General features: G+C 47.2%; 1 protein-coding gene across 1 annotated transcript in view; it reads left to right on the top strand.

Moving 5' to 3' along the window:
* Positions 1-5,783, top strand: part of LOC104622788 (paired box protein Pax-7-like) — an 11,775-nt gene extending 5,992 nt beyond the window's left edge. Inside the window, exons 2-3 of the mRNA XM_010289666.1 lie at positions 1,012-1,258; positions 5,278-5,783. Of these exons, the coding sequence (XP_010287968.1) occupies positions 1,012-1,258; positions 5,278-5,393 (363 nt within the window). The 3' untranslated portion in view covers positions 5,394-5,783. The remainder of the gene's footprint in view (positions 1-1,011; positions 1,259-5,277) is intronic.
* Positions 5,784-10,381: the final 4,598 nt, after the last annotated feature.

The raw sequence follows: 10,381 nt of genomic DNA, 5'->3' as shown, positions 1-10,381 counted from the left end.
CCAAATAGGGCAGGGCGCGCCTGCGGCGGCCGCGGGGATCAACTGAGAGGCTGAGGACTTCCCTTCCTTCCCTTGCCACGGCCCCGCTTCTGCAAACTCTTTACACTCTTAACTTGGCAGCCTGGGGGTAATTTTGCTGATTGCAGAAGGCAATTGCATTAAAGCGCTAGTGGGATCAGGGTCCTTGTGTGAAGGCCTGTAGGCAGCGGATTACCCCAAACTCACCCGCAGGAACAAATCTGGCATTTTTGCGGCAAAGGAAGAAAAAAAAAAAAAGATCCTAAGTTCATCTGTTTCAGGTCTTAAAGCAGGAAGATCGCTTGTGTGCAAATTTAATTACATTTTCAAACCAAGCACTACACTGAAATGAGCTGAACCAGGACCTGTTATCCTTTAACATTTGAGGGTAAAGAGAACTCTGACATTTCAGTCCCTAAAGCTGAATCTGCATCAAAGCCAGAAAGGGTTTGCATCTGGTTAGGGACCTTTGCAAACCAAGTGCCACTCAGACTTCCAAAGAAAGGGACTGTCTTCAGCATCCCTCTTTGAAAATACGTATTTTTGCTCCGTCTCATGTGTCTCCTCTTTTATGAAAGCTGTGCGTAGGAAAGGCGGGGGTGCTAGTTCATGGCAGTGTGCGTCGAGTAGGTTTGTCCCAGGTTTATTCCTTTCTCCAGTGTTCATTCTGAACAGCACAGCTAACGTTGCTGGCAGGTCAGCAAAGAGAGACCAAAGATTGAGTGTGTTGTGAAGGAACTTCTCAGTTATCCCTATTAAGGCCTTTCAAATAAAGGTTTGGAGCCAGAAGAGCTGACTGTGGGGTCTGTCTGTTGTTACTTGGTGAAAGCAGGCCTTGCTTCTCCAGCCTGGCCAAACAAATACTGATATTGTATATTATACTGATAGAACACCGCTATATGTAGACTGTTTCTCCCTGGTATGCATGAAGGCAGCTGCACACATACCCTTTCTCCTCCAGACATTGACGTGTTGTCACCTGTGTTTCTCCAGGTGATGAGCATCCTGAGCAACCCCAGCGGGGTTCCTCCGCAACCCCAGGCTGACTTCTCCATCTCTCCCCTTCACGGTGGCTTGGACACCACCAACTCCATCTCTGCCAGCTGCAGCCAGCGGAGCGACTCCATCAAGTCCGTGGACAGCCTCCCGACTTCCCAGTCCTACTGTCCTCCCACCTACAGCACCACCAGTTACAGTGTGGACCCCGTGGCTGGCTACCAATACGGACAGTATGGACAAAGTAAGTGCACTGATTGTATTCCCCCTGCACAGGGAAAAGAAGGAGAGAGCGAGGGAATGTTAAGAAGGCATGGATATCGTATTGGAAGGGATTCCCATAGAAATCTGTCCATCTAGAGAGAAAAAGGGAATTTACTCACTAGACACAAATGGAGATTACTCTGCACAGCCTCCCCAACTCGAAAGTTGGACAGCAGTCCAACTCGAAAATCCCAGTTGAAATATATTAGGTAAAATTTCTATTAGACAAGGGCCTCTCTCCTTCCCCATCTCCAATTCTTGCTTCTCCAAAAGCCCTACAATGTGTTCACCCTGCTCAGCCAAAGGAAAGCTGGGATTTTAATGCCATCCCTTAGTGATGCAGAACTATACGTGTCGCTTCCTCCCCTGCCCTCCATAAGGTAAGGGCTGGGTCCATGCTCAGAGGTTTTGCTACAAAATATGTTAAGCCAATTCCTGGCAACTGGGCTGGGGTTCTGCAAAAGCTGAAGTGAGGCTGGAGTTGTAATCCTGAACCCAAATCTTAGACCCTACATTCAGAGAGACCCTGGGAGGGTCGGTTTCTCCTCCAGAATGGTTGGGTCACAAAAACACCAGCGAGCCTGGCAAAGGGCTCACCTGCTGGTGTTAAACTAATAATAAGTGTGGTGTTGTGAGAGAGTGATCCGTGGAGGGTTAAAGGTGCATCCTCTTCCTCCGGGAGCGCTCCTGCTTGCCCATAGCTTGTCCTCAGTGACCTTTCCTTCCATTTGGCTGAGGCTTTTTATTCCCCTCTCCGTCACAGCCCTTTAATGTCTTTAACTTCTACAGCTAAATGAGAACCGGCTGTGGTGGTAGACGGGATCAATAGCAGCTTCCCCCCACCCCTCCTTTTTTTGTTTTTCGGGAGTTTGATCTGTGACCCCTTGACCTTCCCCTCGCTTCTGGATGTGAGGCTGGACACACGTGCTATTGATAAAAATCTTAAACAAATTCCAATACCATGTATTTCCAATAAAGATTCCCTTGGGCAAGACGTTAGTCACACCCATGTGTGTAAAAAATAAAATAAGGAGGACGAGCTATGTTTTCTGAGAGAGAGAGACCAGCAAAGGAGAAGGAAAGAGAAAGAAGGGTTTGTCTTGGTTTGCTACAGGAATTTTTACTTGGGCCTCTCCTTATGGCAATGAAAAACTTCTCACACAGCCTTATTTATGTTGTTTTATTTGCCCCTCTTTCTTGATTTCTGTCGCACAGCACACTCTTTTCTGCTAGACGCCCATTAAATTTACAAGCCCAGTTTAGAGCCCACTGGGCTTGGTTCGGAACAGGAATGTTTTCCTGTTAATCGTCATGAGAGTCCAGCCTGCCAACGGGCCTGTGCCCAGCAGCAAGTCTTGCGTGCTTGACAGAGTTAGTCCAGACGTGTCCCGTGCCTAGAGACACACAGGTAGCTAGTCATGAAGGTGTTTTTCCTGCCGGGGCAAGGAAGGTAGGTGTGAAACCCTCTCACACACCATCCGCAGTGCCACTGCTTCCCAGCGCTGGGAGCTGGAGTCACACTCAGCATGACGGCAAGTCTTACAGCCAAAGCCAATGCCAAGCTGCATGGCAGATGCAACACAAACCAACTGTAGCTGTTCTAAGGTGGGGTCTATGTTAAGCAGAAAATTCTGCATGCGTGCACGTATATGTATAGATATTTGTATTTACAGCTCTGTACAGGCAGTATATAAGTCCACTTCACTATAAACCTTTCTTATAATGAGCCCCATTTATAATAATCTCTATGCGAGGAAACAGTTTTCATTGGTAATTAGTCCTGTTAGAGGAATCACTTACATGAAGTTGACCTTGATATAACAACATTTTTTCTTGTCTTTCTCGGTGCATGTCGTATTTGGCAGATACTTCTAATCCCTCCTGCTTTTTAATTCTTCACTGCTTCTTTTCAAATGCTGTTTAATTGCCGATCGGTGTGAGGTGACCTCCACAAGATCAGTATTTGTTGATGTTCAATTTAAATAATTCTTTTCTTCCTTCAACGATGCGGCAAAAAGTATCAAAACTCTTTTTAGTGAATGCTGATATAATAAAAATTGGGGTGGTTGTGGTGGGAGCAGGCTCTGTATAACAGGGGACATAACCACGGCTTGTAAATAAGAGCTCTGTAGCTTTGATAGGCTTTGGACCTGGCCTACAGAGAATCTCTCTCTCCCCCCACTTCTCCCCTCCTTATTCCCTGTTTTAGAAGCACAAAACCAGACGTACTTTCTCTCTCACATATGCAAATAAACACTCAGAGTGCTTTCAGTAAGTTTCCGGTTTTATTTTGGCTTCTGCTGTATTAAACCAACAACCCATATCTTTGACTTCAGAGGTGGGATACCATGGTGCCTCTGAACTCTTCCCACTGGCACAAAAAGCCATACTGGGAGATGAGCATGGTTTTTTTAGAAAGACGGGATTGCCATCAAATATCCATTTTGCTGGGTGCTGCCCAGAGCAGGATGACCGGCTCCGACTGTTCCTCTCCCTCCTTTCCCAAGCACCCGCCTGAATTCACCCAGAGCGCAGGTGACAACAGACACAGAGGCACAACCACACACACGCACATGCAGCATGTCCGAGGAGTGAATTTCCTCTTTACCTACAGCCTCTCAAAGACATTATTTAATGTGGTTATCTTAAATATCAGGGGACCAAGCAGATAAGGTCTGGATGAGAGCCATAGCTTGGGGTCTAATCCTATGTACACCCCCCTTGAAGCTATAACGCAACATTACAGAGCCCAGCGCTTGAGTCGAGCTTGAGTCGAGCTACTCCAGGATCCAGTCCCTGAGGAGCACCAGCCAGTGTGCCAGCTCTGCTTTAACTGAGCTGCTTTCAGACTCTGCCACCTGCAGAAGCCGTGCTCCCCAGCAGACCTCGCTTCGGCCCCGGATAACTCACCCTGTGCCGAGCCTGCTCGCTTCCAGCGTCCAGCCTGCCAGCGCTTGCACAGCCTGTGCTGTCCCAGCCGGCGAGGAGCAGAGACGCCAGATTAATGTGGTCCTTGCGGTTCCCAAAGGCCGGAGTTGTGTTAATGATGCCGGTGATGGAACGCAGAAGCGTGAAAGGAATTCTAATAGATATGACAAGTCTAATAAGAATTTGTGTCTGGAAGGGACCTCCTCTGGGGCAAGCGTCTGACAAGACGTTGATGGCTGAAATTTGTTTACTCATTGGCACCGATTGTACATCTCCTGCCAGCTCCTTATTAATCTAATTTGAGACATTAAAGCTAGTGAAAGGGAGAGACTTTGACTGAAGCTCAGCTAATGAGCAATGTCACCATCCTGCCCCAGCCCTCTTCCCCCTCAGACCATGGGGCAGTCAGGCGAGCTGGGATAGAGGTTCACGCATCGCCTCAGGAGTTGTGGCTGCGTTTCCCACCCAGATGGAGATAAGCAAAGCGGTTTCCCTTAGGAAGGGTGGATGAAGGCAGGCAGCAGAGCTCACAGAGATGAGTCAGCACACGGCGGATGAGTCGGATTCAAGCCCTGTCCAGATGTGGTGAGCTTCCGCTGAAATCTCTGCAATCATTTACACCAGCATCACTGGGTGCAGGATAGCGCACGTGAGATGATACAGGGAGGTGAGGCAGGAAGGCTTACCCCACTGGCTTTGTGCTCAGGCTTGTCTTCAGGCAGCTCCTCTGGAATCACCGTTTTCATGGCAGAAGTAGAATTTTAGCTCTTTTCAGTAGATTCATGGAGAGATTCAAGGGACTGCACTCTGCACTCCACAGCTGTGCTTAACCCCAGCAGAGTCTCTCCTGTCAGGCGATTCTGGCAGGACCATCATCTGTTTGCAGTCTTTCGTAGGAGTGCAGCAGGGCTCTCGTGTCTGTGACAACCACTGCATTACTCTTTGTAAGAGTCAGTCTGCAGGGTCTGTTGGTTACACGCCCTTTGATGCCGAATGCCTAATTTCCGCTAAATGCTAACCCTCCTGTTGTGCTGTTTTCTCACCCTCCTGTTTTTTTCCCCTCCTCTTCAGCTGCTGTTGATTATTTGGCCAAGAACGTGAGTCTGTCTACACAGCGTAGGATGAAGCTGGGAGAACATTCAGCCGTTCTGGGCCTCCTACCAGTAGAGACAGGCCAAGCTTACTGAAGAGTCCGACTGTGCCAACAACCCACTCCAGCAACTTGGTACCACTGGAGAAAACACCACCAGCCTTCCAGGGATCTACGTGTACCCGGACCCTACTCCTTCCCAATTCCCTTCCACCTCGCACCAACTTGAGCTGTGAAGGAGACGGGAAAGAGGGGGAGGGCTCTCCAAGTATCCAGCTCCTCCCAGAGCACACTTCTCAGAGGCAAGCCTGGCCTCTGTGACCTGACTCCCCCTGTGGCCAGAGACAATGTTGGGTACATTTATTAACCCTGAGTTCATGCCCTCCCTCTAACCTACCTGGCCATGGCATTTTGCCCATATGTAAGGACTTTCCATTGATCTAGGTAGTTGGCATAGTCCAAGCCAAATTGATCTCTTTTCCTTTGTAAAAAAAGAAATGTTTCGTTTTGTTTCCTTTTCTTTCCATTGCTGTAAATTTGGTGAATGTTGTATAGGAAGGAATAACCAAGCTGATCGTTAAGGGTGATCTAATTCGGGACCACAGAAGACCTATGGACCAAATACAGGAACTTGTTTTAAAAAAAAACCCACCACGAAGACAAACAAAACCAGAAAAAACATATATTAAAATGACAGCAAATTTCCCCACCCCACTCTACCCTTCCGTTCTCACTGATGGTTTCCCAAAGCAGGGCCAAAGCAGGCCAGATTGCTGCTAAGCAGGGGCAGGATGTAAGTCCGTCCAGCCTGGGACCTTTGGAAAGTGTAAATGTAATTTGCTGCATGAGGACTGGAGATTATTATGGGCACAGGCACGAGCAACATTTACTTTTCCTCGTAGGGACCAATTTAGACCTGATTATTGCTGAAAAGACACGGGCATCAGATAGCAGCAGGAGATGCGATAGCCAACTCTGGCCTTGCACGCACAAAGGAAGGGCATCAGATACACTCAATCGCGTCGGAGCTTTTGCCCATCCAGTCGAGAAGGGCGAGAACTGTCCCTGGCCCTTCTTTCACCCAGCGAGAGAGAAGCTGGCCATGAGAGCAAAGACAAGAGAGGGAAGAGTCAGAGTTGTTCGTTAGCTGCCTGCTTGGAGGGGTCAGTATGCAAAGCCAGGTTCTTAGACAAGTGAAGGGCCACCTGAAAGAAAATGGTGCATGTTCTGAAGGTGCTTTCCCACAACTGCCTCTCACTGAGGGCTGGATGTGGCCATGGAGTCAGAGGGGAGATGACCTGCGGAATCTTTCTAACAGCAGCTAGGAAGGAAAGGTGCTCTCAGTTGCAACGTTGCACCTATTCATACTGCAGGAAAAGGTTTACCTTACCAACGGCGTTCTTTATCCTCTAGCTACCAGGAGAAATGCTCGCCCCTGTCCATCCTCCTGGTTCTTCCACCGTTCCTCTCATTTCATGCACTGTTCTGTACAATTCTCAGTCCCTTCCCTCTGCTTTTCATTTTGGGGGTGGAGCCTCTCCAAGCCAGATCTAGTTTTCTGGATTTATCACCCTGCTTTTCTGTAGCAGCCAATGCTCTCGCTTTTGTATCGGCTCATGATTCTGCTCATCACACTGCTCAGATAAAAGCAGCCAACAATAATAAGAGGTTATTGCTAAGTCATGACCCACATGGGGTTTTAAGTAGTTTCCCTTTTGCATATGGTGATGATCCTTGATGATTCTTAAGCAAGTGTCTAATATTATAGACTTTTTTCCCGTCACCTTTTCCCGTCACCTCTGTTGAGAGGGCTGACTTCAAGAATGTGCTGAAATTTGGCTTGGAGGAGTCAAGGAAAGCTGCCCCTGAGATAACCACCCTGATGCCCAGACTGTGCCAGCCAGTAGCTGCTGTGTAAAGTTCAATGGCAACAGGCAGTACTTAAAGTCATCTACAGACTGTTAGGTTTTATAACACACTATTTTATAAGTCTGCTTTGGCATAACGAATGTCTGCTTTTGTCCACTGGCAATAACGAGAGACCGCGTGGCTGGATGAGTTCTAGTCCAGCATATGCTCCTAGATTGTAAAAGGAGACACTTCTCCCGTGCTCTCTTCTGTTGCTCCTGCTGCTTCCATTCTTCTTAAATAATCTGATCTTGTTTTTGCAGCTGAAACAACATTTTTCTGGGGAACTATCCCCTGCCTTGCCCCAGCATCATTTATCATGAGCCACTAAGCCACTTTCTCTTGAGCCATGTGGACAAGTACCTGTTCTGACCAAAGCAGAGTTTTGCTTCTTACGTTGCTCAGCATCCTATCAGAGACACATATGGCTTTCATCAGCTTTGCTTTACGGCTGTGACAGAGCCTGCCCTACATTCCTAAAAGCACATTAATACACCAGCTTGGCTACTCTGCCTCTCACACGCATGTTTCTGTGCAGAAGCTCTGTGCGGTGCGACATCTGCATCCAGAGGCTGTTTTGCTTGCTCCAGAGATCCCCATTCAGCCTCTGCTTGTCCAGCTGTGTCACATGTAAAGCTTCCTTCTACTTGTGAAAGACTTTCCTTGGATCACAAAGCTTTTGAAGTGCTTGAAGCTTGCATTCTTCGCATCCTTTCTCAGGGCACTATATAGCACCTACAGCTGGATACAGGTGAGGCCAAAGGTACCGATTTCCTTGAAGTGACTGAAGACCCAAAATGCCTTGGACCGGTTGCATTATCTGAAGCACTCTCTGGGCTTTGCGCCAGTTTGAGATCTCAGAAAGCAACAAAAGACGCTGGTTTATGTTGTTTACACGTTACAGCGGGTCTAAGGAAGATCAGGAATTCCCTTTTGAATTCCAGTCCTGGCTTAAATGTCGTTCCCAATAATAGTAACCTTCAGCCACACCTGAACTGAGGGATCAAGGGTGAGAGCAAGGGTGTCTCCAAGATAGACACCAGCGTGGGGATAAATGACTGAAGCACCTGTTTGAATTTGCTCCTGTGTCTCAGTATCATTCTGAGCTGACTGCTAAAACAACAGAGCACGTGATTTTCTTGTGTGCCACGTTTAGTAGTATTTTAGAGGCCAAATGCCAATGATCACCCCATCTGGGAGCATCTTCAAATCTACATTGTCCTTGCCACTGGAAGATGGAGTTTGTAGAAGGTGATTGTTGGCCCCGTATCTTCCCCAGACAGTTGCAATCCCTTGTTCTTTATACTGAAATTTCTGACCAAATGCATTCCTAGCTGCCTGCTAAACTAGAAGGAAAGTTTCAGTTTGTCATGAGAATTGCTTGTCCGCTGCTTGCAAAGACCTGTCAGCTCTCTTCTCCAGCCGTATCTATTCTCCTGTGCATCCATACACATCTCCCAAGCACCCCTCAACAGTGGAGAGTTGGTCCTCGCCGCGAGCGTGTTGTCAAGAACTTCAGCTGCGCTCAGCGCAGAGTGCAGGACCCCGACAGTAAAAAGTATTAAAAAGAGGGAGCACTGTAGAAACCTATTTGCCAATTACCTTCACCAGAAAGTCCGTGAACACCCGGGCACTGCTGTAAATAGACTTCTTAGAGGAATATGAAAAACGCCCCATGCTAGCGCAAATAGCTATTCTCTGACCTTTCCCTCGTGGTCGCACTTTGTACATTAGTTGGAAATTTGGTCATGTGCTGTATGTTTATAGAGAGTTGACATTTTTTTATACTAAAAACACAGTGAGTGCCGTGCTAGTTAAAAAAAAAAAAAAAGGGGGAGGGGGGATGAACTGTAGAAATTTGCCTATCGTGTGTTTTCAAAATACATTCCACAATCTTTGGGGTGGGATGGGTTTGATTTGGAGATTTTTTTGGTTTCTTTGTTTTGTTTTAAGGTATGTTCATGTATGAAAGTCCAAGGTTTTTTTGTTTGTTTTGTTTTATGGATTGCCAACCTCAGTTCTGCTGAAAAGAGACAAATGCAGGGGGTGAGGTGGGACGGGGAAGGGGGAACAGAACAGATGGAGGTGCCTTGACGGCAAAAAAAAAACGAGCATGGAAGAGTAGCAATTGGCAGCAGACAAGCATTGGACAGCGGGACCCTGAAGAACGTGCGGTCGTGGTCGCTCGAAGCAGACCAAACAGGGACTGTGCAGATACTGAACTATTGGTGACTCTGAGGGTGCCTGGGAATCAAAAAATCGTTCTGCACCTCATCCAAACCAACCACCAAGCGAAGGGACATGCTCCAGAGACGTTCTCTCAGGTTGATGTTTCTTCCATGCCAGCTGATGAGAACTGCCACCCTTGGGGGAAAGGAAAAGCGTTGAGTGGATTTCTTTTACCTCCCCACGGCCCTCCTGTGCCCCTGCCTTCACCTCTCAGCGCCGTCCTGAGACCACAAGATGGACATTCCTTCACTGTGTCCAGTAACTCAGCAGATTGGCTCCTGTCGCTCAGAGACTTTGTGTATTTAATGCTTCTAACGCGTCATCCCTAACACCTCCATATACCCACCCGGGGAATATCTACATAGCACTATAGGACATTCCTTATTCCTAGTAACTGCGGATATGTTGCTTCTGTGTTTGACTCATAGCCATTTTGCTCCATGTGTATGCCTGCGTGTGAGTATGTGTGCGTGCGCGTGTGTGCCTGCGTGCGTGTGTATATATATAATCGCACCATAATTTATTCAGCTATATGGAGTAGTATAGTAGAAAGAGAAACTGGTATTTGCTTTAACTACCTGCTGCCTGTAGGTGTCTCTCTGTAACTCAGGCATAACTGTTATACATTAAAAAAAAAAGGATTAAAAGTGTCTTTGGGTGGCTTGTTTGCGTAACTTGCTCTGCAGTGTGCCAAGCACAAGGGGAAAAGCTGGTAAATCAAAAATATTCACACACACATACAAACTACAGATGTTTTTGCTAAAAAGCAAAATCGTCTGCTTCATTCATTAATGAAAACATGGAAAAGCTATGTAAATAAATAAAACATTTAATTTCACTGTGACTTTTCACAGGGGAAGAACAATTACCTGGCCTGTTCTAAACACAACCATTTCTTTATGCATTCATTTTCAGCACGCTATTGCACGGGCCGAGGAAGGCAGGCTG

The sequence above is a fragment of the Phaethon lepturus genome, unplaced genomic scaffold (genome assembly GCF_000687285.1).
Source record: "Phaethon lepturus isolate BGI_N335 unplaced genomic scaffold, ASM68728v1 scaffold35816, whole genome shotgun sequence".
Classification (NCBI taxonomy): domain Eukaryota; kingdom Metazoa; phylum Chordata; class Aves; order Phaethontiformes; family Phaethontidae; genus Phaethon; species Phaethon lepturus.
Note: the sequence above shows the minus strand (reverse complement) of the source record. Positions and strands in the feature narration are given on the sequence as shown.